A 27,500-nucleotide genomic window follows, 5' to 3' on the forward strand; every position below is an offset into this window, starting at 1 on the left:
GTCTTGCTGTGATTTTATAAGCGGCTTGGCATACATTCTACAGAACAGAGATTTGCCTTGGAGCAAATTTGTTTTACATGCGGTGGTTGCTTTTGATTTAAAAGACGATAACTTATTATTCTAGGTTGCCCTTTATCCCAGAGCGGTTTTGTCTGTGAGAACCCCAGCAGAGGATTCCAGGGCTGCTTTCGTCTGCTATTCGTCAACAACCATCCAGTCAACTTCCTCCAAGTTCAGCAGGAACGCTTGAGCAACTTTAGCCAGATTAGCTTCGATGTCTGCAGCATTCAAGACAGGTCGGTCTTTATTTTCATTGAGCGTTTGTGTTGGAAGTTTGCACCTCTAACCAGGAAGTATGAGCAATAGTAATAGTGACGCTTGTAATCATCCCAACAGGTGTTTGCCCAATCTGTGTGAACACGGGGGTCAGTGCATGCAGTCATGGGAGCAGTTTTACTGTGACTGTTCTGGAACCGGATACACAGGTGCCACCTGCCACAACTGTGAGTGAAGTGTAAACAAAATCCTCAAAAGCAGCCCATGCATGAATAACCTCATGCACGCTTGACGATTGAGCTGTGAGATTAATTTCACTGTTTTGAGGCATGCTAGTGTGCGGCTGTGATAATTGTGCATGCTAGTGTGCGGCTGTGATAATTGTGCATGCTAGTGTGCGGCTGTGATAATTGTACATGCTAGTGTGCGGCTGTGATAATTGTGCATGCTAGTGTGCGGCTGTGATAATTGTGCATGCTAGTGTGCGCTTGTAATAATTGTGCATGCTAGTGTGCGGCTGTGATAATTGTGCATGCTAGTGTGCGGCTATAATTGTGCATGCTAGTGTGCGGCTGTGATAATTGTGCATGCTAGTGTGCGGTTGTGATAATTGTGCATGCTAGTGTGCGGCTGTGATAATTGTGCATGCTAGTGTGCGGCTGTGATAATTGTGCATGCTAGTGTGCGGCTGTGATAATTGTGCATGCTAGTGTGCGGCTGTGATAATTGTGCATGCTAGTGTGCGGCTGTGATAATTGTGCATGCTAGTGTGCGGCTGTGATAACTGTGCATGCTAGTGTGCGGTTGTGATAATTGTGCATGCTAGTGTGCGGCTGTGATAATTGTGCATGCTAGTGTGCGGCTGTGATAATTGTGCATGCAAGTGTGCGGTTGTGATAATTGTGCATGCTAGTGTGCGGTTGTGATAATTGTGCATGCTAGTGTGTGCTTGTGATAATTGTGCATGCTAGTGTGCGGTTGTGATAATTGTGCATGCTAGTGTGCGGCTGTGATAATTGTGCATGCTAGTGTGCGGCTGTGATAATTGTGCATGCTAGTGTGCGGTTGTGATAATTGTGCATGCTAGTGTGCGGTTGTGATAATTGTGCATGCTAGTGTGCGGCTGTGATAATTGTGCATGCTAGTGTGCGGCTGTGATAATTGTGCATGCTAGTGTGCGGCTGTGATAATTGTGCATGCTAGTGTGCGGCTGTGATAATTGTGCATGCTAGTGTGCGGCTGTGATAATTGTGCATGCTAGTGTGCGGCTGTGATAACTGTGCATGCTAGTGTGCGGTTGTGATAATTGTGCATGCTAGTGTGCGGCTGTGATAATTGTGCATGCTAGTGTGCGGCTGTGATAATTGTGCATGCAAGTGTGCGGTTGTGATAATTGTGCATGCTAGTGTGCGGTTGTGATAATTGTGCATGCTAGTGTGTGCTTGTGATAATTGTGCATGCTAGTGTGCGGTTGTGATAATTGTGCATGCTAGTGTGCGGCTGTGATAATTGTGCATGCTAGTGTGCGGCTGTGATAATTGTGCATGCTAGTGTGCGGTTGTGATAATTGTGCATGCTAGTGTGTGGTTGTGATAATTGTGCATGCTAGTGTGTGCTTGTGATAATTGTGCATGCTAGTGTGCGCTTGTGATAATTGTGCATGCTAGTGTGCGGTTGTGATAATTGTGCATGCTAGTGTGCGGTTGTGATAATTGTGCATGCTAGTGTGCGGTTGTGATAATTGTGCATGCTAGTGTGCGGCTGTGATAATTGTGCATGCTAGTGTGTGGCTGTGATAATTGTGCATGCTAGTGTGCGGCTGTGATAATTGTGCATGCTAGTGTGCGGTTGTGATAATTGTGCATGCTAGTGTGTGGTTGTGATAATTGTGCATGCTCACTTGCTTGGGTTTACTTTAGATATCACAAATGCATTGACTGAGATACATTTTTCGGTATAAAATTAAATAAATTAAATAAATAAAAAGAGCTTGACGGTAGAAAATATTTTTAAAAAAGGGCCGTATAATTTGGTGCAAAAATCATAAATATTTTAATATTTAAACTGATTTAAAAAAACAATATTATTACTGATTGGATTAAACCAATGCTGTTCATCTTTGACAAATATTTAACATTAATTAGAGTCATGCATAATGCATAACTTGACAGCTGCAGGCCCACATGTGTCGTGCATGGTTTAAAACGACGCTCTTATAAATTTAATGTTGGCATCTGTTTATGAGAACTTTTGATTGTGCCGTAATTGTTATTTATGGAAGCTCTGTTTTACAGTTCTGCGCTCTAATCAAATTTGTTGTATCAATATGTTCTAATTTGCCACCTCGTGCATGTTTTATTACGAGCTCACGACTGTACGGGTTCTCTGAAGCCCATCTGTTATAATCATTGCATTCATAGATATTCTGCTGTGTGATACAACATGTGCTGGGAATTAGCTCAGTCTGATGAACAGGCCCCAAATAAACAGTAATAACCTCCGTGTGCTAAATGAACTGTTGTTGGCTTGTTTGCATGCAAACGCCGTTAATGATATTTTTTGTTGCTGATCTGACAGACAGCTGCAGTTCTCTGGGATGCAGAGCTCAAAAGTTGACAATAATTTGTCTAACATGATAACACCCGAAACTTTTGAGATATCGAGCATCACAATATCGATCTTGAAATCGCTTTTCTTGTTTGTACCACCCACAGACTCCGTGCCGATGTACCGAAATGCAAGCGTACTGTTGCTAGCTATTTTCACCATCCGTTTTTGTTACTCTTTCAGCAATATATGAACGATCCTGCCAGGCCTTTAGGAAAACAGGAAGCCAATCTGGTGTGTTTACAATCGACCTGGATGGCAGCGGACCTTTAGAGCACACTCAAGTCAACTGCAGCGTGACCGGTGAGCCCACATGGATTCAAATGTATATTTGGCAATTATGCATACTCCGCCCGGCACATTTCTACATGTATATCCTCCTGAGACCCCCGTGTAACTGCTCTGTGCATTTATTGATGTGTAACTATTAGCACCTAAACTTGATGTCCACTTAAATGAACAGATGGGACAAAATTGTGATACTTTAAGTAGTGCCAAATTATAGATAATCAGATTTTTTTTTTCATCAAATAGTTTATTATGCGTCCAGGAGTGTTGTTATTTACGTTTTTGAGACGTTACAGACATTACATCGCAATACAAAGTCAATGGAGATTGTTGGATAAAATGGTGAATCTATGTACTGATTATCATTGTCCCATGTGTGTCAAACATGTCAAACATCTGCAGCCTGAAACTGAACTGGGCTAATCCCCAAATATCCGCTAACCCTAGAACCGCCCCTGCTAGGCAGGATTCATCGATTTCCCCAGTGATTGTCTCTTCTTTGCCTTCCACATCAAATGCACAGAAGAGACTGTAATACATAATTTCATTGTGCAGGGAAATTCAAGGCCCATTGTGTCAGCAACTGGGAGGATTGCAGGTGAAAATTCAGGGAGCGTGTCGGCGTGCAGAGACCAGCAGCGCATACTCGCTAGCAGAGACTGATAGCTCCATTTTTCACTCTGAGGTTATTGGAGCTGGGGAAAGGAAGCACCGGGATGCTGTCGTAGGCCTTGGCCACCCGCTGCGAGTTGGCATGGCTGAGCTGGCTGCACTTCACAAAGTGTGCTCTGATTGAGCTTCAGCCATCTTGCATACTTTAGAAGATCCAGAGAAGGTCCGTATACAAATAGACATTTTTTCTCATGCGTCGCCAACAAGCCCTGGCGAGAAAATCGTTTGAAACTGACCTCGATTACAGGAGCTATTAACCGTACGCGTTTGCAAACAGGCACCTTTGGTGACATCGCATGAGAGAATTTCATTCAATCCGAATTGGGAGAGAGAACTAGTCTGGACGAACCTCCTCTCAGCATTTCACAATTGACCTTCTGTTCTCTGCTTAATATTCATGAGGTATTTGCATACGATTCCATCACACAGTTAATCTCTCATTTTCATTCGCAGGCACATGCTGTCGATTGAGTGCTGGGTTGAGAGGGTTGAGGAGAGACAATAAGTGTCAATGGGGCTTTCAATCTGAAACGGGCTTAGGGTTGTCAAACACGTTATGTGTGTGCGTGTGTGTGTGTGTGTGTGTGTCTTTCTTGCACAGAAGACAAAGTTTGGACAGTGGTGGAACATGATCACACGAGACCCATTGATGTTCGAGGATCCACTCCACGAAGCCCTTTCGTTCTTATCTTCAACTACTCCATCTCACAGTACCACCTCCGTTCACTCGTGACCTCCTCCGAACACTGCCAACAGGAAGTGATATATCGCTGCAGGAAGTCTCGCCTTTTTGACACCTGGGGTTTGTTTTGCTTTCTTACTCTTACGGGTTCACAGTGATGGAATATAAATTGTTCTCGTTATGCTTTGCTCGAAAATGTTAAATCACCTCGCAATCGTTGTGCGAGTGCATTAAAGATTTTTAACCCTTTCAGACCCTGCATGCATTGCAACGGTGCCACCCAAATCACACACACTGTTACTTTCTGAACCAGAAATCTTCATTTGCATGTTAGCATGTTAGCCACAATGCAAAAAAGTTACAAAATAAAACATTTGCATAATTCAGAACTAATAACTTTTGTAAATGGATGACAAAAATAACTATTTAAAAATGACCACAAACTAAAGATGACGCAATATATCCTTAAAGAGACAGTACCATTTTAGCACTTGTTATACATATTAATTATAAACATTTTATTTAAATGTATATAAATAACTTCTGACTTTACAACATTTCTTTAATACATAATATAATATTTTTTACATACATTACACCAGGGGTGGGCAACTATTTTGGTAAAGGGGCCACATCAGGCTGTAAGTAGTGCATGGGGGGGCAACATTGTATTCCTTTTGAGATACAATGTTCTGCATTGATTTGGTTTTTGTATCTTTTAAACCCAGAAATAGTTTCCTGAAGTGTATCTGTGACTAATGAGACTATTCTGCAATTGCCTAAAGTATTGTATTGCTGTACAAAGATAGATACTTTTCTATCAGGCATTAAAAAATTCAAAGGCGGAGCTTATACATTTATTTTACCATCTCTACTTCCCTGTTCATTTATAATTAAATGTAACACTCTCTACATCAGGGGTCTGTTTTAATAAAAATAAAAAAATGTAAAGAACTTAAGTAAAATAAGTATAACATTAGGTGGAATATTTCCAATTGGCGCAAGTATAAATCTCAAACTGGGGGTGTTTCGTCTCTTATCTGGCAACCCTGAGCACGTTAAACGCTTGTGGGGATGCGTTAGGTCCCAAAGCAAGTTAACTGAAATATCCAATGAACAATAAAAACGCTTTTATGATAAATGAGCCGTGGGCCACATTAAACCATGTGGAGGGCCTGATTCGGCCCGCGGGCCATATGGTCCCCATGTCTGATTTAGGCTGATCAAGCAAAAGAACTGAACAGAACATGTCCTGAAGAATAATGTGAAAGCATATATTTATTTTTAAATAATTTGTTTGTAATTATTATAATCACACTAACACTAAACACTAAAAAATACATATTTGAATATCAAATATTGTATAACAAGCGCTATAATGGTACTGTCACTTTAAGAGTTTAACGTGCATGTCACAGACTCGCACAGGTTCAAATTAATATTTATTTATGCTTTTTTAATTTGTCATTAAAGAACAGAAAGGATCTTAAAAGATACGTTATTCAATGAAAGTGAAGTGCTGGATCTCGTCTTTGATGGACACACATTACACGGAAGTAATTGTCTGTTTTGATGGCAAGCACTTTTCAATAAAACAAGGCGTTTTTCCAGGTATTCCAGCTCTTACATTGCAGGGTCCACATATACTTGATTTTACGCCGGATGCCCTTCCTGACGAACGGGTTAAAAATACTAATATAGTAATCACAAATTGATCATGATGTGATAATTAGAATTGCGAAGGCATGCATAACTTATTCCATATGTCTTCTATCTGCACCCTGCTTATATACGTTCTACTGTTGGGTTGATGTACCAAAGTTAGCTTATCCTCACATGCTTGGCTCTCTCTCGCTTTGACCAAACAAAACACTTGAGCTAAAGATCAACCTTTGATCGTTCCGCACACAAACATTTCTTGAACTCCACTCAAACGGAGAACCTCCGGCACTAGACATCTTGCATATCAGATTGCCATTTGTCAGGGGCTTAGCTCTGGGCCAGATCTCTGCACGCCGGTGATAGCAGATGCCTGGTCACGCACAGCGAGGCTGTGCTATAACGGACGCTTGATTGACAGGAGCCTCAAAGCGCATCGCTGAACAGCGGGGGCAGGAGACCAGATGTCGTCTTGCATGACTAAAGTGCATTAGACTCCAAACCGTGCGGTCATTATTTAATGCTAAAAGTCACACTAAAAGATGGTCGTTATTTGGCATTTTGTCTATTTTCAGATGGGACTCCTCTGTCTTGGTGGCTGGATAGAGACGGAGTGAAAAGGACGTATTGGGGGGGGTTTCTGCCGGGGCTCCAGCAGTGTTCCTGTAGTTTGGATGGCGACTGCAGGGACATGAATTACTTCTGCAACTGCGACGCAGACCAAGACGCCTGGTAAACAATGACATTTATCTTACTTTTACAGCCAATGTGCAATTGCAATCTAACAGGATTGTTAAAACTATTCATTTGCCTGTCTGAGTTCTCCCAGTCCGGTGCTTTGGATGCTGGCCCCTTGTGAAGTCGGGTTCACATTGTACATTTTGGGGATCGTAAAAGATTACTCTCGTCGTACGGCAAAACCGGTGGTCTTCATAAGCTTATTGTGTAGTTCTCAAACTTTTTTTAATCACTGCACTTTAAGTATTTTTACTTAAAACCTCTATTAACTTCTTGTTTAAATTGTCACACAACTTCCATTTCATTTTAAGGATGTTTTACAATGTGTACGCATGTATGAAACGTTTTAAAGGAATATTCCGGTTGCACTCAATCAACAGTATTTGTGACCGTATTCGTCCCTCCTTTTCTTAAAAAAAAATTATAATGCATTATTTATTTTTTCTGTGTGTTTTATATGTTATTATCGTCATTTTCAAGTGTACAGCGTTAAGGCCTTATGGTAGCAAAATGGTTAAATTGTCTCTAACTGTCATGATTGTCTGTTGTCTGCCGGACTACACTTCCCATAATCCCTTGCTCTGATCACTTCCAGCTGTTCCCCATTGCTGTCACCTGTGTTCCATTCCCTCATTAGTCAGTGTGTATTTAATGCCCTGTTGTTTGCTTCGTCCTTGTCAGGTGTTATATGTGTTTGACCTCCTGTGTAATCCAGTTCCCATCGTATATGTTTACATTGTTCCTGTGTTTACATTGTTATTCTGAACTGTTTAAGCTGCGTTTAGATCCTGCTCCTGTGACCTCCCTCCTTGTAACACTAAGTTTCCACAGATGTAATCTAATTACTTTAGGCTCAAAAAGTAGCGTAACACATTACATTTGAAATTCTTGTAATCGGATTACAGTTAGTGACCTTTAATGAAGTAATTAAGTAAATAAGTACATCACTTAGGTTACAAATATTTCTAAAAAAAAATATTTCTGTTCAATAGAATTAAAATGCGAGTTCATATGTTCGTATGTGCGTCTGTTTGCGTTTCTGTGACGACTGAAGGGTGTGCGACAGTCGACGTCGAGAAAATCGACATTTTGAATTTGTGAAAAAAGTGTTTTAGAAAGTAATGTGATTACGTTTTAAAAGTAATCTGTAAAGTAGTCTTATACTAATTTTAGAGAAGTAATGGATTACATTTTGAATTTGCGAAAAGAATTGTGACAAGTGTTTTAGAAAGAAAATTAGAAAATAGTGATGCGATTACTTTTTAATGAAGTAATCTGTAAAGTAATCTGATTACATTTTTAGAGAAGTAGTTAGTAATCTGTATTGGATTATTTTTTTGGTAATTTACACAACACTGATTGTTTGACCGGTAAAGTTGTTTAAATTGTAATTTTTATGGTAATTTTAGGGTTTGTTGACATCACATCGTCATGGCAACGAAGTTGTATAATTGTCTCTGTCTTCACACAGATGTGGTCAGTAAGTGATTTAATGACAGTAAAATCATGTTAACACACATATTGTTTATGTCTTGTGTCTATACTTTTGAAACAGTATTTTAATGTGTACAGATTAAACCCCATTGACTTACATTGGAAGTGTCTCACTGGAACACACATTTGTGCTTTTATTAAGGAAAAAATGAATTTTTGTGGTAATCAATATTATGCCACAAATGCCTTTGATTGATCTTGTATTGAAACTGGCTATTCTGAGATGCGGGCTGGCGCTGTTTTGGCGGCACGAGGGGCACCTACACGATATTAGGCAGGTGGTTTTAATGTTGTGGCTGATCGATGTAGTTGCATTTAAAGGGTACTGTGTGAAGACATGTTTGTGCAATATCCATACATTTCCAAAGGCAATCTATAAATAGTCTATATGCTTTTTCAGAATTGAATAGATATAGGTTAGGCTCCTAATCTTGAAGAAGAAAGACGTACAATTACACCAAGCGTTTTTTTGTTTTTGTCCTTATAAGGAATATTCCGGGTTCAATACAAGTTCAGCTCAATCAACAGCATTTGTGACAGTTGATTACCACAATAATTCATTTCAACTCCTTTTCTTTAATAAAGCACAAATGTGTGTTCCAGTGAGACACTTACAATGGAAGTCAATGGGGCAATTTTTGGAGGGTTTAAAGGCAGAAATGTGACGCTTGTAAAAGCACTTACATGAATTCTCCTGTTAAAACTTGTGTATTATTTGAGCTGTAAAGTTGATTATTTTATTTGTAATTTTTTTACAGTCGTTTTAGGGGTTACGTTGTCATGGCAACAAAGTTGTAAAATTGCTGAATTTGCTCTAAGTCCTCGTGGTGGCGGAGGACGAGTGCCTCAGTCAATCCGCGCATCTTATCACGTGACTTGTTGAGCACGTTACCGTGGAGACGTAGTGCGTGTGGAGTCTTTGCGCTATTCTCCGCGGCATCTAAGCACAACTCACCACACGCCCCACCAAGAGCGAGAACCACATTATAGTGACCAAGAGGAGGTTACCCCATGTGACTCTACCCTCCCTAGCAACTGGGGCAATTTGGTTGCTAAGGAGAACTGGCTGGAGTCACTCAGCACGTCCTGGATTCAAACTCGTGAACTAGCAAACACCAGAGGTGTTAGTCAGCGTCTTTTACCACTGAGCTACCCAGACCCCCTTGTGTCTGAAACACACTCTGACACACACACTTTCAAACACACTCTCACACACACACTCACTCACTCACACACACACACACTCACACACACACACACACACACACACACACACACACACACACACACACACACACACACACTCTCGCATAGTTGTGTTTCCATGTTTTATGAGGACTTTCCATAGACATAATGGTTTTTATACTGCACAAACTTTATATTCTATCCCCTAAACCTAACCCTACCCCTAAACCTAACCCTCACAGAAAACATTCTGCATTTTTACATTTTCAAAAAACATCATTTAGTATGATTTATAAGCTGTTTTCCTCATGGGGACCGACAAAATGTCCCCACAAGGTCAAACATTTCGGGTTTTACTATCCTTATGGGGACATTTGGTCCCCACAAAGTGATAAATACACGCTCACACACACACACTCATACACACACACACACACACACACACTCTCTCTCACACACAAACACACACACTCTCTCTCTCACACACACACACACACACACACACACTCACATACATACTCACACTCTCACACACACACTCTCACACACACACACACACATACATACTCACACTCTCACACACACACTCTCACACACACACACACACACATACAAACACACAATCACATACACACTCACACACAGAGACACACATAACTAACACACTCACATGCACACACACACACTCCACACTCACACTCTCACACACACAATCACATACACACTCACACAGTCACACACACTCTTACACATATACACACACACACACACACACACACACACACACTCACATACACACTCACACACACACACTCTCACACATACACACACACATACACACTCACACAGTCACACACACTCTTACACATATACACACACACACACACTCTCACACATATACACACACACTCTTCTGAAGGCAATTGTCCACCTCCGAGAGAGATTAAAAAGTCTTCCACTCTTCCTTCTGCAGGGTAAATGATACCGGCGTGCTGTCCTACAAAGACCATTTACCCCTGAGCGAGATCGCCATCGGAGACACAAACAGGACAAGCTCGCAGGCTGTGCTCCAAATTGGCCTTCTGCGTTGCTATGGCGACCGTGGGTATTTTGTTTACCACATTTTTAAAGGGGGGGGATTTTTAAAGACGCTCTCCACTGAATTCATCTTCATATTTCAAAATGCCGGAGAGATGAGGCTTTATATATATGTATATTGGTTTTGCTCTAATGCCCCTCTGCTGCAGGATTCTTTTGGAATTCTGCATCTTTTTACCAGGAATCCTCATATCTGCACTTCCCGACCCTGCAAGCTGAACTGAGCGTCGATATCTCGCTCTTCTTCAAAACCAGTGCCCTGTCAGGGGTGCTCTTGGAGAATCTCGGTGTCAGGGACTTCATAAGACTGGAGATCAGTTGTGAGTGCCTCACTGTGGTGAACCATCGTTCTTTATCTTCCTTGATCAATAAAACTGTAGATGTTTTGCTTTGGAGCCCCAAGTGACAATAATGCATTGGAGTGCATAAGTTTGCAGGGATCATAAACTTTGCATTTAGTGTTTTATTTAATAATGCACTGGTGAAGCTATTTGACAGATATTAAAGACGACAGATAATTGCTTACTGTATATTCAATGTCGTCAAAAATGGCGAAACAAGGTTTTTTGTGTGAAACAAGCAATAATAGGCTGAAAGTTTAAAATCCAGTAACAAATAACAAAATCTCTCACATGGGTAAAAACACTGTTTATGTTGGACATCCCCAGAAGTGAAGCGATTGCTCTCTTGGTCATTAGTGCATTAATAAAGAGTGTTTTCCAGCACTCTGATCATGTGTGTTATTGTGTGTCGTTATAGTGTGACATTAAAGAAGTCCACATGACTCGTGCGTTATATTCAAAGTCTCCAGAAGACAAACAATAGATTTGAGAATCACCAAGAATGTGTTTAATACATAAATATACAATCTGCAAAACACTCCAGTGAATGAACGCTGCTCTGTTCTTGACACGCGTGGCATGCACTGGGCTTGTGATGCCCTCCACACACCCCATCTAAGATGTAGATCGGTGGTCACCAATTACCGGACCCCGGATTGGTTCCTTTCGGACCGCAAGACATTATGACAGCTGTTGCCCCATCTCACTGTTTCTACACTTTTGTTTAGTAGCGTGACAAAAAAACAGAGCTGTGTACACCTCAAGCGCTCCGGGGCGATCAGCTCGATCTCCTTTAATGTTTTTCTCTAGAACTCTTCATTATAGCAGAGAAATACAGAGAACAGCAATATAGATGGAGACCGGCATCTTTATGTTTATTTTGTCTATCCACACACACACACACACTCACATACACACACACACACACGCACGCACTCACATACACACACACACACACGCACGCACTCACATACACACACACACTCACTCACATACACACACACTCACTCACATACACACACTCACTCACTCACATACACACACTCACTCACATACACACGCACACTCACATACACACACACACTCACTCACATACACACACTCACTCACATACACACACTCACTCACTCACACACACACACTCACTCACATACACACACACTCACTCACATACACACACACTCACTCACATACACACACTCACTCACATACACACACTCACTCACATACACACACTCACTCACATACACACACACTCACTCACATACACACACACACTCACTCACATACACACACGCGCACGCACTCACACACACACACACTCACATACACACGCACACTCACATACACACACACACTCACATACACACACTCACTCACATACACACACACTCACATACACACACACACTCACATACACACACTCACTCACATACACACACACTCACTCACATACACACACTCACTCACATACACACACACTCACTCACATACACACACTCACTCACATACACACACACTCACTCACATACACACACACTCACTCACATACACACACACTCACTCACATACACACACTCACTCCACATACACACACACTCACTCACATACACACACTCACTCACATACACACACACTCACTCACATACACACACACTCACTCACATACACACACACTCACTCACATACACACACTCACTCACATACACACACACTCACTCACATACACACACTCACTCACATACACACGCACACTCACATACACACACACACTCACTCACATACACACACTCACTCACATACACACACTCACTCACTCACACACACACACTCACTCACATACACACACACTCACTCACATACACACACACTCACTCACATACACACACACTCACTCACATACACACACACACTCACTCACATACACACACTCACTCACATACACACGCACACTCACATACACACACTCACTCACTCACACACACACACTCACTCACATACACACACACTCACTCACATACACACACACTCACTCACATACACACACATTCACTCACATACACACACGCGCACGCACTCACACACACGCACACTCACATACACACGCACACTCACATACACACACACACTCACTCACATACACACTCTCACTCACATACACACACTCACTCACTCACATACACACACACACTCACTCACATACTCACACACACTCACTCACATACACACACACTCACTCACATACACACACACACTCACTCACATACACACACACTCACTCACATACACACACACACTCACTCACATACACACACACTCACTCACATACACACACGCGCACGCACTCACACACACGCACACTCACATACACACGCACACTCACATACACACACACACTCACTCACATACACACACTCACTCACATACACACACTCACTCACTCACATACACACACTCACTCACATACACACACACACTCACATACACACACACACTCACATACACACACTCACTCACTCACATACACACACTCACTCACATACACTCACTCACATACACACACTCACTCACATACACACACTCACTCACTCACATACACACACTCACTCACATACACACACTCACTCACATACACACACTCACTCACATACACACACTCACTCACTCACATACACACACACACTCACATACACACACACGCACACTCACATACACACGCACACTCACATACACACACACACTCACTCACATACACACGCTCACTCACATACACACACTCACTCACTCACATACACACACTCACTCACATACACACACACGCACACTCACATACACACGCACACTCACATACACACACACACTCACTCACATACACACACTCACTCACATACACACACTCACTCACTCACATACACACACTCACTCACATACACACACACACTCACATACACACACACACACACACACACACACATGTTGTGTTTCCATGTTTTATGGGGACTTTCCATAGACATAATGGTTTTTATACTGTACAAACTTTATATTCTATCCCCTAAACCTAACCCTACCCCTAAACCTAACCCTCACAGAAAACTTTCTGCATTTTTACATTTTCAAAAAACAGAATTTAGTATGATTTATAAGCTGTTTTCCTCATGGGGACCGACAAAATGTCCCCACAAGGTCAAAAATTTCGGGTTTTACTATCCTTATGGGGACATTTGGTCCCCACAAAGTGATAAATACACGCTCACGCACTCTCTCTCTCACACACACACACACACACACACACACACACACACACACACACACACCTCTATCTATCCATCTATCTCTGTCTGTTTGTTTATCTATTTATCTTTCTGTCTGTCTATCTGTCTGTCTATCTATCTCAATGTTGTATACTGTAAAATCAAATCCCTTTATTGTCACTCAATCATATGCACGATAGAGTGCGGATCGGGCCGCATTTTTCTGTCCGAGCCCGGCCCGCATCCGGCAGGGCAGTAACCGAACCCGACCCGAACCCGAACGTCATTAAGATATTTATGTCCGAGCCCGACCCGAGCCTGACACAGTTAAAAATCTCGGTTTTTTTCTCATACACGCACGTGTTGCGCGTTGTCACAGCAACATAAACACATTTCCGCACGCATGAAGATGGATGTTAGGGTAATATTTTACATTTATTTTAATCACAAAAATAAACATTTGCATCCAGTTAAACATTATAATAAGCTGTTTTAAATTTCAAATGTTCAATGCCTTATCGGGCCGACGTGACCGAGCCCGACCCGAACCCGAACGTCATTTCAAAATATGTATCCGAACCCGGCCCGCCCCATAGGGTACAGTCGGGTCCCTTCGGGCTCGGTTCGGGTATCCATCCTCTAATGCACGAGTGCAGCAGTGGGTGAAAGTCTTGGTGCAGTTCAAAGCAACATATCAGTATGACAATCACAATAAACATCTGATCTACACAATATACAATTAATAATATACAATATTCAGTATACACAAAATAAGAAGACTGTAATCAGTGGACAAGAGTTGTGTTGACATTCAGCTGTCGGTTGATGGTCAGTTGTGTTATTAAGAGAAGTATACAATCCTCTGAGGCTAATAAAGTGCAGTGCTGATATATTGATCGTGAGTGATCAAGTGTTCAAAAGCCTGATTGCTTGAGGGAAGAAGCTGTCATGAAGTCAACTGGTGCAGGTGCTGATGCTGCGATACCGCCAGCCTGATGTAGCCGTGACAGCAGCCCATGGCTTGTGTGGCTGGAGCCTCTAATGATCCTCCGAGCTTTTCTCACACACCGCCTGCTGTAGATCCATTCATTTTCAAATGTATGTGTCGCCATATAGATTCTAGACAAACTGGTGCAGGTAAGTTTTCTACTGAGGTCAGATTTTGAGAGGACTTGAGTTGCAGCGTGTTCTTTGTTAACGGTTTCTGTCATCGGATTTGCTCGTGTCTCTTACATTGTCAGTGAGCGACTTACAGTACGACTTTAACCATGTAATATGCACCACCGACCAGACCTTGTCTGGACCTTTGGTGGGATGAAAATGTCGAGACCAGACCTCTTGGAAATTTAGGGTGCGTTCAGACCAAGTGTGCCGCAAAAGTGAAGCCAAAACATCTCGATCGCCCCCCCGGTGACTGGTCCTAGTATAGGTCATAAGCCCCGCCTCCCCATGTTATTCAACGGGACGTGAGACCAACTAAACAATTAAATTACACTTCACATATCTTTTTTCCAAAGATAGTTTCTGTCATTTACTGTCGTTTCTATCACGTTGATGTCATTTCAAGTGTTTGTTTTCAAAATAAGTTTGTTTTTAGTTATTTGATGCTATAAAAACGCTGCTGTGACATCATGATTGACAGCTGTGATTGACAGGTTCTCTGAGTGAAGTAGTCACTGAAGCATCAACAGACTTTTTTTCGGGATCTTCAGAGGACTGAGGAGATTGGAGCTTTAAATTTAATATCAAAATTTCTATAATTAATAATTTCACACCGTCAAAAGTGCAGGGGCGTGTGCTTGCGATTGATTCGGCGAGAGTGAGGGCGGGGCCTTGATTTTGCGGCTTTACTTCCTGCTCACTACTGCGCAGGTCTGGTCCCGAAATCGCAACTGCGCAGACTCAAGTCCCAAGATGTCAGCGCCATATCGGGACACTGGCGGCTTCAGTTCTCACCAATGGAAAAGAGCGAAGGGACGTCGGCCATCTTTTTTTACAGTCTATGGTTCACACATGTAGTTCGGTCCTCTTGGTCCGTGCCAAAAATTAAAATGATATATTTAGTCCTGGTTCATTAAGCGTTCACACTGGCATTTTAAACATCGAACCTAAAGATACAAAACCAAAGATAAAATGTGTAAAGGAGTCAAAACAGCGCCAGGAATTCCTCCATTGCACACACAAATGAAGATATGCTGCAAGGACGGTTGATGGGCGGTACCGACGCCGGTCCCGACTGTAATGGGCAACATCGCTCCTATGATGAGAACAACCAGGTATGCTTGAGGTCAGTATTAGGCAAATTACTTCCTGTTATTGGTCTGTTTAGACGTCTTTGGTCCAAGTTGCGTTCATATATCAATCGAACCGCACCAGAGTTTGTTTGGAAGCGGACCGAGACCCACTATTCAGGCCGTCCGCTTGTTTGGTGCACACCAAGGTTCGGATGACAGTGTTCACACTTATACTAACAGAGCAATCACACCAGAGTTAATTATAATCGACCAAACCTGCCAAATGTGAACACACCCTAAATTGAATACCCCTGATAAGAGGGGCATTTCACCATATACGCTTATTAAAACTGCTGTGAACTGTCCTACAGACAGAATAAAAGCCAGAGAGTTTTAAAGTTAAGATGACAAAAATGTTATTAATGCATGTGTATATTTTTATTTATTTTCAGATTTTGATTTGTTATTTTTATCTTTTATCTCTTATATTTCTATAAATTCTGAAAGTAGCTTGTAAACTTATGAGACACGTAAGGGGGGTGCAAATTATGCACTCCACTGTACATACATGTTTGTAATAAGGACATCTAAGCTGTTCCCTTTAAAAAGAAGTCTGTCTGAAAAACATGCTTTTTGTCATCCTCAGCTCCCTCTACAGTGAACTTCACCTTTGACCTCGGAGATGGACCAGTAGTTCTTACTACTCAGTCACCTGTGGCCTTGAACGACCGTCAGTGGCATTATATTCGCGCTGAGCGGAACGTGAAAGAAGCTTCTCTGCAGGTCGACTCGCTGCCCCCGCAGCTCACTGAAGCTCCTTCTCAGAGACCGTACCATCTTCAGCTCAGAAGCCAGCTCTTCGTGGGTATGCAAGTATACAGCCATCAAGCTGTAACATATTGTAAACAGTTAGTATTATTTTGCTTCATGCCAAACTAATTTAAATGTACATGTGGTTAAGATGGGCAAGGAGGAGGCGAGAACCAGCTTGTCAATATAAATCATAATTTAATTAAACTCAAAACCAAAACACACACATGACGGACATGCCCGTAATTCACTCTCTCTGCCGAACCGTCGTCACCGGCCGCCTTTATCCCTCGCGCGCCCCATCAGACCGATTGGGCACCGGCGTGTGACATTCTAGCCCGGCCCCGCCCCCATCCGCTCCACACTCCTCCCGGCGTTACCTCAGGCCGGGGTTCCACCGGCATGACCTACACCCCCCCCAGGGAAAGCGGGCGATCCCCGCCTTACTCAACCTGGGAGGAGACAGGAGGGGAAAACAACAACAACAAAAAATAGGTGAGGGAAAAGGCCAACACGGTGCGACAGAGGAGAGAGAGAAGAAGCTCACTCACCGGTTCTCTGATGTACCGTCACGTGATCCTCGAACTCTCCTCCACACTCTCCGGCGGACGACAGCCGCTCCTCTCCGGGCGAACCGGAGTCAAATCTCCGACCCCCAGCGGACAGAACGCCCCTCCGCTTTTCTGGCGGCACCTGGGGACATTCCTCCGTCCCTGGCAGCGGAGCCTACCGCTCCAGGCGATTGGAGAGTTACTTCTCTACTCCCCTCGCGGACGGCGGTCTAACCTCGACCCCTCCGCGTTTCTGGGGGACGGCAGGGCACTCCTCCGCCCCTGGCAGCGGATCCATCGCTCCAGGAGGTCGGGGAATCCAGTCCCCACTCGCCCCGCGGACGGCAGCCGTTCCCCGCGTCCGGGCGGTCGGGCTAGACCCCTGGGTGGACGGCAGTGTTGAGGACTCTGCGACGGGCATCCCTCCTCCCTCCCGGGTTTCGGCACCAATGTAAGGGGGTTAAGATGGGCAAGGAGGAGGCGAGAACCGGCTTGTCAATATAAATCATAATTTAATTAAACTCAAAACCAAAAAACACACATGACGGACATGCCCGTAATTCTCTCTCTCCCGAACCATCGTCACCGGCCGCCTTTATCCCTCGCGCGCCCCATCAGACCGATTGGGGGACCTGGCGTGCAACATTCTAGCCCGGCCCCGCCCCCCTCCGCTCCACAACATGTAAGTATTTTGTGGCCATCCTTCATCTATTCCCAATTTGGCCGGGAACGTCAGTGCAAAAGCGACCTTCCGTTGCTGTAAGAGTTTCTTGCATTCCTTGAATCAATCCCGTTTCTCTCTTGTCTGGAAAGAAGAACCTTGGTTCTTCCAAGAGAGCCTTCCTTTACTTCTCACCTTACGTAACATGAGATCTTTATCGGGTGATCTCAGAAATTTGGCCAGAGTTGACCTTCCTCAGCAGATCGCCGAGCCGGAACTCTGTGAGCTCGCTCGATTTCCAGCTTATGGCCCATTATGTCGAGCAGGCTCGGGAAGTGTCCTTCCAGAAATGTCACCATATCCAGACTTTCTTCGTCCTTAGGTATTCCAACAATCCGGACGTTATTCCGACGGTTGCGGTTTTCCAAGTCCTCCGACTTCTCCCAGACGCTCTCCAAATCCACCTTGGTCGCTAGCGCATTAGTTGCAGATTACCTCTCCGATGACTCCAGATAATCGATCCGTTTCTTGACCCCCTTGACTGCCCGGGGGTGCCCTGGGCTTTTAGGCTGCACAATGTAGTTTGTTGACCCCCCACCGCTTGAAAAAACTTATGGGCATGAACAATGAACACTATTATTTTAACACTATTACATTATTAGACATAACTGGTGTAAGAATGTGCACGTAAACATGCTCATTGTAATTTCCCATCAGGAGGAACCGCTTCAAGGCAGAGGGGCTTTTTGGGCTGCTTACGTGCCCTTACCATTAACGGGGTTACCTTTGACCTTTCTGAGCGAGCGAAGACCACACCCGGGGTGAATTCCGGCTGCCCGGGTCACTGCAGCAGTAATAGCGTCTGCCACAACGGAGGGAGATGTGTGGAGGAGAGGAGCGGTTACACGTGTGACTGCACACTGACTGCCTTCGATGGGCCGCACTGCACAACAGGTGACACTGATGTTACGATTCTCTCATTTATAGGTCTTACTGCGCCAGTTTAAAGCCAGTCAGGAGGCTTGTAAAGAACATGAAAGTCAACCCTGTGTGAAGTCTATGGCTACATACACACACGACTGAATGTGACCTAGGGCCACACGATTATGACATAAAACATAATTGTCGATTATGTCCTTTGATATTGCAATTGTGATTATTATATTCATTAAAGTACTTATTTTGTGTGGGGCTGCTGCATGCATTACACATCCACAACAATAACTGTTCCTGAATTGCCTGTTATTATTTACATATAAATTAGATGCTTTATCATTTAGATAGTGAGCATTACTTACATGCAATTGACTAGTTGAAACACCTCTGATGCATTCATGTACACAACGGCACACTCGTTTTTCCTTTTCGTTAATAAAAGCACAAATGTGTGTTCCAGTAAGACACTTCCAATGCAAGTCAATGGGGTTTAATCTGTACACATTAAAATACTGTTTCAAAAGTATAGACACAAGACATAAACAATATGTGTGTTAACATGATTTTACTGTCATTAAATCACGCACTGACCACATCTGTGTGAAGATAGAGACAATTTTATAACATCGTTGCCATGACGATGTGATGTCAACAAACCCTAAAATTACCATAAAAATTACCATTTAAACAACTTTACCGGTCAAACAATCAGTGTTGTGTAAATTACCAAAAAAGTAATCCACTACAGATTACTAACTAACTACTTCTCAAAAAAGTATAATCAGATTACTTCGTTAAAAAGTAATCACATTACTTTTTAAGTTACTTTCTAAAACACTTGTTACAATTCTTTTCAAAATGTAATCCATTACTTCTCTAAAATTAGTATCAGACTACTTTACTGATTACTTTATTTAAAAGTAATCACATTACTAATTAAGTTACTTTCTAAAGCACTTTTTTTCACGAATTCAAAATGTCGATTTTCTCAAAATGTCGCACACCCTTCAGTCGTCACAGAAACGCAAACAGATGAACATATGAACTCGCATTTTAATTCTATTGAACATAAATATTTTTTTTGAAATACTTGGAACCTAAGTGATGTACTTATTTACTTAATTACTTTCATTAAAAGTCAGTAACTGTAATCCGATTACAAGAATTTCAAATGTAATGTGTTATGCTACTTTTTGTGCCTAAAGTAATCAGATTACAGTAACTAATTACTTTGAAATCCAATTACACCCAACACTGCAACAGAAGAATGAATGTAAGTGTTTTTTATAGAATTATAAGCGTCACATTTCTGCCTTTAAACCTCCAAAAATTGCCACATTGACTTCCATTGTAAGTGTCTCACTGGAACACACATTTGTGCTTTATTCATTTATAAGCGAAACTATGTTTTATGCACGAGCAGAGCATTTCATCTTTATATCTCTGCATACTTAACTGTTTATCCAAACAAACCGCAGAACCCTTGAGCCTATAATGTGATTATCTTTCCTTAAAAAAGAACTGAATGCCCAGAAAACATACACGGATAAAAGTTAAACAACTAAACATTAGTTAGATTGATGTAAAAATCATATAAAATCTGTCCTGGCTGTCATCCAATCAACAGATCTGTCACAGCAGGTGTGTGAGCATAGCCAATGCAAATCACTATATTTCTACTGACAACTTCTCAAAGTCATTTTGTATCAGAAGTGTCGACCTCCGGAGGACGACAGCACGGCCTTGATGGCAAAATCACTTTGAATTCCTCGAGGCTGAGCTGACGGGGTTTTGGCAGAAAGGCTCAAAGGAACAAATGGAATTGAATTACAGTGGCCGTTGCTCTGCCTCACACCCACCCGGCGGCCTGTCAGTCAAATTAGTGATGTAATGGTTTAATTTCTTCACAATGGCGCGTCACAACGGCGGCGCTAACTTGAATAGATGGCCAGAAAATGAGACGAGACAGAAAGAGTCAGTCACGAGCTCAGCTGCGGCTCCAGAGGAAACAATGCTAATGTTGTTGTTTTGTTTTAGCTTTAATAATGACAGATGAGATGTACAGTTCATTCACTCTTTGCTTTCAGTCTGAATTTGCATAGAGATGATGATGATGATGATGATGATGCAGCAGCTCTGTGTGCCCATCACAGCACTGGCAGCGTCCTTTGAAAGCGGATCTTCGGTCCTGTACACTCTCCAAGAGCCGTTTTCCGGAATACTGACCGAGGAAGCCAGACAATCACCGGAAGTTACCGAATCTCAAGAGGAAGTCTCGTTTGGGTTCTTGACACATCATGCGCCAGCCTTGCTCCTGACAGCTCACACCCTCGACCAGCGCCACATGGCTGTTATGCTGGCATCAAACGGTACCAAGTCATACATGACTCTAATTTGGGGCTTTGCTAATAGTGCCACTTTTATTGTCTGGTGCAATCATAGTTAAAGAAGTAGTTGATTACTCACTGTCATGTTGTTCCAAACCCGTACGACCCTCTTTAGTGCCATATTTGTTTTCCGATGCGAATGAAAATGAGTCTGAGTGACTGACTTACAGTCTCGTCAACGGCATGCATGGAGTGGTGGTGGCGTAGTGGGCTAAAGCACATAACTGGTAATCAGAAGGTTGCTGGTTCGATCAGCACGGCCACCACCATTGTGTCCTTGAACAATTCTTTATATTCTACATTTTTGGAAAGATTTTTTTTTTTTCTGGAATGATCCAAAACACTTTTAAACAACCATTAAGAGACTGCTCACAGCCTCGTTTACATTCCCATCGTAAATTAAAGATGGCGCTACTGTGAAGAAGTTCCATGAGAAATTTTATAGAATCTCCAAGCTGCTCTTTTACATACAATACAAGCATATTGTGACCAGGGACTCTCAAGCTCCAATAAGGATTTTTTTTCCTCTTAAATCTTCCTCTGAAGCTCGTATTCAGACTGTCTCCCCTCAACAGTTCCCTGCAACGATTCTAATGATAAAAGGCAAATATCAATAAAACGTCTATTATATACGTCTGAAAATGTGCATATATCTCTTTAAAAAGATGTCATTCAGGAACCTCACAAAAATCCAGTGTGAAATGTAGTAATTATAATTGTATGTTATATTGTGTGATATATCGGCTCTCTGGATATTGGCATCGGCCATTAAACAACCCATATCGGTCGATCACTAATAGCGACTTGCAGTGCTACATTTTATCTCTGTATGTGTTCACTGGGAATCTGGGAATGATCTTTGTATTTGCTATTACCATGTTCTTCCAGTTAAACAACAGAACCAGACTGATGTGCTATATTGTGTGGAAAACAGCAGCGTGAACATTCCTCAAAATGTATATATATATATATATAACAGAAAAACAAAAAGAAAAGGTTCGAGTGGGCAAAGAAACACAGACATTGGACAACAGATAATTGGAAAAGAGTGTTACGGATCTGAACCGCATTGAGCTTTTGTGGGATCAGTTGGACTGTAAGATATGTGAGAAGTGCCCGACAAGACAGCCACATCTATGTCAAGTGCTACAGGAAGTGTGGGGTGAAAGGTCAAGTGCTACAGGAAGTGTGGGGCGAAAGGTCAAGTGCTACAGGAAGTGTGGGGCGAAAGGTCAAGTGCTACAGGAAGTGTGGGGCGAAAGGTCAAGTGCTACAGGAGTTGTGGGGTGAAAGGTCACGTGCTACAGGAAGTGTGTGGTGGAAGGTCAAGTGCTACAGGAAGTGTGGGGTGAAAGGTCAAGTGCTACAGGAAGTGTGGGGTGAAAGGTCAAGTGCTACAGGAAGTGTGGGGCGAAAGGTCAAGTGCTACAGGAAGTGTGGGGTGAAAGGTCAAGTGCTACAGGAAGTGTGGGGTGAAAGGTCAAGTGCTACAGGAGTTTTGGGGTGAAAGGTCAAGTGCTACAGGAAGTGTGGGGTGAAAGGTCAAGTGCTACAGGAGTTTTGGGGTGAAAGGTCAAGTGCTACAGGAAGTGTGGGGCGAAAGGTCAAGTGCTACAGGAAGTGTGGGGCGAAAGGTCAAGTGCTACAGGAGTTTTGGGGTGAAAGGTCAAGTGCTACAGGAAGTGTGGGGTGAAAGATCGAGTGTTACAGGAAGTGTGGGGTGAAAGGTCAAGTGCTACAGGAAGTGTGGGGTGAAAGGTCACCTGAGTATCTGGACAAACTGACCGCTAGAATAACAAGATCTGCAAAGCTGTCATCGCTGCACACAGAGGATTTTTTGAAGTCGTTTAAGTTCTGAACATGTTTTTCATATTGTAATAGTAATTATTCACATTATTAATGTCCTGAATATACATTGTGATCAGTTTAATGCCACTTTGGTGAATAAAAGTACCAATTTCTTTCCATAAGAGTAAAATCTGTACATTATTCCACACTTTTGTGTATATATATATATATGAAGAAACAGTCACAAGGGTTTGTAAAAAAAAAACATGAGTTTGTAAAAACAACTTCTTAAAAGAAGTCCAGAACAGTTTGGCTAAGTTGATATAATCTCAACATTCTTGCTGGCAACAACTCTCACAACATGACGCCTCAATATGCTTGAAATTCACACACAGCAACAAAAACAAATCATGTACAGACACACTCTCGCTGCCACACACACACACACACATGCACACATGCACACACTCTCGCTGCCACACACACATGCACACACTCTTGCTGCCACACACACACACACACACTCTCGCTGCCACACACACACACACATGCACACACTCTCACACACACACACACACACACACACACACACACACACACACACACACACACACACCTGAGCTCAAGAACACATGCCATCTCAGCTGAAAGCTCATGCTATCGTCTCTCGGCAACATTTACTCTTTCATGCATCTCTTGGTTTTTAACAGGCTGGTGGAAATTAATTTGATGCCCTCTCCGCGAGAGATCACATGACTGACTAGGGTGTTGTCTGCACAGTAGACACCAATGCACATCGATTTTTAAGGGATAACAGAGCGATAACAAGTCTGGAAAAGGACAGTAGCATTGAGGAGAACAGCAAGAATTGGGGGAAACGATTAAGACTGAAAATGAAAATAAATGAATGTTTAGAGAGAAACTGATGACCTGCAAACTTGTAATGCTAAATTATGGCTGTTAGCGAAGGTGCGCTCGGTCCTTTTCTCCTGAATGGCGGGTGTGGGTTAGGGTGACATGTAATGTGTTCAAGATGCACGATTTGGTAATTGCAGTGAAGTGATAGGACGCTAATTAACATACAAACATCTTCATACTGCATTTTAAAGGGACAGATCATCCAATAATGACATTTCTTTAGTGCAACATTAATTCGACTCAGTCACCATCCACTCTTATTCCATCTGTGACTTTTAGTCAATAGCTTCGCTCTGATTTCAGGCAGTTTGCAGATCCGATACTTGTTGAACCAGGAAAAAGCAGCAGAAGTGTTCAGCCCGATGTCAACCAGTCTTGCAGACGGGCGCTTCCACTGGGTCAAAATCAATCGAAAGGGGCGGGAACTTCTTGTCCAGGTGAGTCTTTGGGCCTCTGTCTCCATAGTAACACATTCATATCTGATATCCACACGGGTGTGTCTTTATGAGGCCTCACACACGTTGTGAGAGTTTTATATCTACAGTATGTTAAAGGGACAGTATCACCCTCGTGATATCGCAGGTGTGTACGTCTTTCTTTCTTCACCAGAACACATGTGAAGAAAAATAGAAGAATGTCTCAGCTCAGTAGGTCCTTAAAATGCAAGTGGATGGTGATCAGACTTTTGAAGCTCCAAAAATCACAGACAGTCAGCATAAACGTCATCCATACCACTCCAGTGATTTTTGGAGCCTTAACCTGTTGTTGAACGCCCCTCTTTAGAGCACAAAGCATGAAAATGACACACCTGAGGTTAAATGGTTGTATTTACGGGACCCTTTGGAGTTTGGACACAGTTGTGGTCTCTATTGAAAGAGACACTTTAGACTTTATTTCACAAGTTTCATAATTAATATTTGTTGTTATTTATTAAAGTTAGAGAAGCTGAAGTTTATAGTAATGGAAATATTTTGAACATGTTTTTATAATCTAATAAAACAATAATAAAAGTGTCAAGACACCCCAGAAACACAATGTGCTCAAAGTCACGAGTCTAAAGAAGTTTCGTTTCTAATCTGAAGATGATTTAATAATAAATGAGTTCCTGCAGCTTTAATCTCTGTAAAATCTCTGGAAGTGTTCAGAGTCAAATTAAGCTCCGCCTCTCAAGACGACACTAAATCTGACAGCACCGCTCGACTATTATGAATAAAACTACGCCACATTTTTAAAAATAGACTTTGGAGACGGGCTGGTTTTGTTTATGAGACTCTAATATATCAGATCATAAACAGTTTTACAACATGAATGCTGCTCAGATTGCAGTTTGATGAAGAACGATGACGAAGGCGAGATCTCATGTAAACAATGGAGAATATATCAATATTTCTCACATTTATCACTTTTATGGACAAAAAGTGCAATTGGATGTTTTTAATGAACACTTGTCATGGACGATTGACCCAAGTGTGTTACACTGGATTCATCTGGCGATCGTGATTTCATAATAAAAGTCCCGTTTTGATATCGCATGTTTTCATAATAAAAGTCCCGTTTTGATATCGCATGTTTTCATAATAAAAGTCCCGTTTTGATATCGCATGTTTTCATAATGAAAGTCCCGTTTTGATGTCGCATGTTTTCATAATAAAAGTCCCGTTTTGATATCGCATGTTTTCATAATAAAAGTCCCGTTTTGATATCGCATGTTTTCATAATAAAAGCCCCGTTTTGATATCGCATGTTTTCATAATAAAAGCCCCGTTTTGATATTGCATGTTTTCATAATAAAAGTCCCGTTTTGATATCGCATGTTTTCATAATAAAAGTCCCGTTTTGATATCGCATGTTTTCATAATAAAAGTCCCGTTTTGATATCGCATGTTTTCATAATAAAAGTCCCGTTTTGATATCGCATGTTTTCATAATAAAAGTCCCGTTTTGATATCGCATGTTTTCATAATAAAAGTCCCGTTTTGATATCGCATGTTTTCATAATAAAAGTCCCGTTTTGATATCGCATGTTTTCATTTGTACTCCTGCACAAATAACTCAATTACTGTTTCTGGAGGATTCCTATCGTGAAACAGAGATCGGATATCAATGTTGAACCCTTAAAAAAGAAACATTTAATTACAATAAATAAACTGTGAAAATATGCGCTCAAACCAAACACTAAACTACCGGTTTTCTTAAAGAGACAGTACCATTTAAGTACATCTTCTACATATCAATGTAAACACGTTTAAAGAGTGCAAATTGCACTAAACATGCAGGCCTAACAATGTACAGTATAATATACTGTCTACCAAGATTATTAAATACATTTGTCAAATTAATATTTTAACGTAATTTAGAAGGTCCCCTGTATGATTAACAACATCAGTCTGTTCTAATTGTGCATTTCACGGCTCATTTGGTTTTGTTGTTGATGAATAATCATCATAACTGGCAACTTCCTCTTCTCATTTCGTACATCAGGGATATTACAATATAAATGATAATGGTAAATGACATTCAGCCTTTGGTACACATCTTTGGTTTATGTGTCGATAAAGGGGTACTAAAGCCTTTATCAACTGGTTGCTTTAGCATTGAGCTGGACTAAAACGCAGTAATCCCACTTTGGCTAGCTCTCCTATCAACATCCGTGTTTCCATGTTTGCAAGCTGTCTCATTTTGTTGTAGGACACTATCGGTTAGGTTTAGGTTATAGTTTTAGGTTAGGAACAGGGCTGGACTGGTAATCTGGCATACCGGGCATTTTCCCGGTGGGCCAGCGCACTTTGGGGTCGATCAGGGGCGTACTGGCGATCGGGAGAACCCGGTAGGTTGGCCGCGAAACGGGCTGGATGGGCCGCGGTAAGCTAAAACAAGCCGCCGCGCTAAGCAGTACAGACTTCAAAATGGCGCCGCGATATGCA

General features: G+C 42.2%; 2 protein-coding genes across 4 annotated transcripts in view; one reads left to right on the forward strand and one right to left on the reverse strand.

The window, feature by feature from the left end:
* The window catches only part of LOC127632325 (contactin-associated protein-like 5), a 116,895-nt gene that overhangs the window by 84,657 nt on the left and 4,738 nt on the right, over positions 1–27,500 (forward strand). The window contains exons 10-20 of the mRNA XM_052110848.1: positions 125–296; positions 397–503; positions 3,067–3,186; positions 4,445–4,645; positions 6,760–6,916; positions 10,575–10,702; positions 10,849–11,019; positions 17,172–17,390; positions 19,265–19,501; positions 21,637–21,852; positions 24,880–25,013. Coding sequence (XP_051966808.1) covers positions 125–296; positions 397–503; positions 3,067–3,186; positions 4,445–4,645; positions 6,760–6,916; positions 10,575–10,702; positions 10,849–11,019; positions 17,172–17,390; positions 19,265–19,501; positions 21,637–21,852; positions 24,880–25,013 — 1,862 coding nt within the window. The remainder of the gene's footprint in view (positions 1–124; positions 297–396; positions 504–3,066; positions 3,187–4,444; positions 4,646–6,759; positions 6,917–10,574; positions 10,703–10,848; positions 11,020–17,171; positions 17,391–19,264; positions 19,502–21,636; positions 21,853–24,879; positions 25,014–27,500) is intronic.
* The window catches only part of LOC127632340 (neurexophilin-2-like), a 248,107-nt gene that overhangs the window by 5,491 nt on the left and 215,116 nt on the right, over positions 1–27,500 (reverse strand). The gene's annotated exons all lie outside the window — the stretch shown is intronic.

This window comes from Xyrauchen texanus, chromosome 39 (assembly GCF_025860055.1).
Source record: "Xyrauchen texanus isolate HMW12.3.18 chromosome 39, RBS_HiC_50CHRs, whole genome shotgun sequence".
In the NCBI taxonomy this organism is placed as follows: domain Eukaryota; kingdom Metazoa; phylum Chordata; class Actinopteri; order Cypriniformes; family Catostomidae; genus Xyrauchen; species Xyrauchen texanus.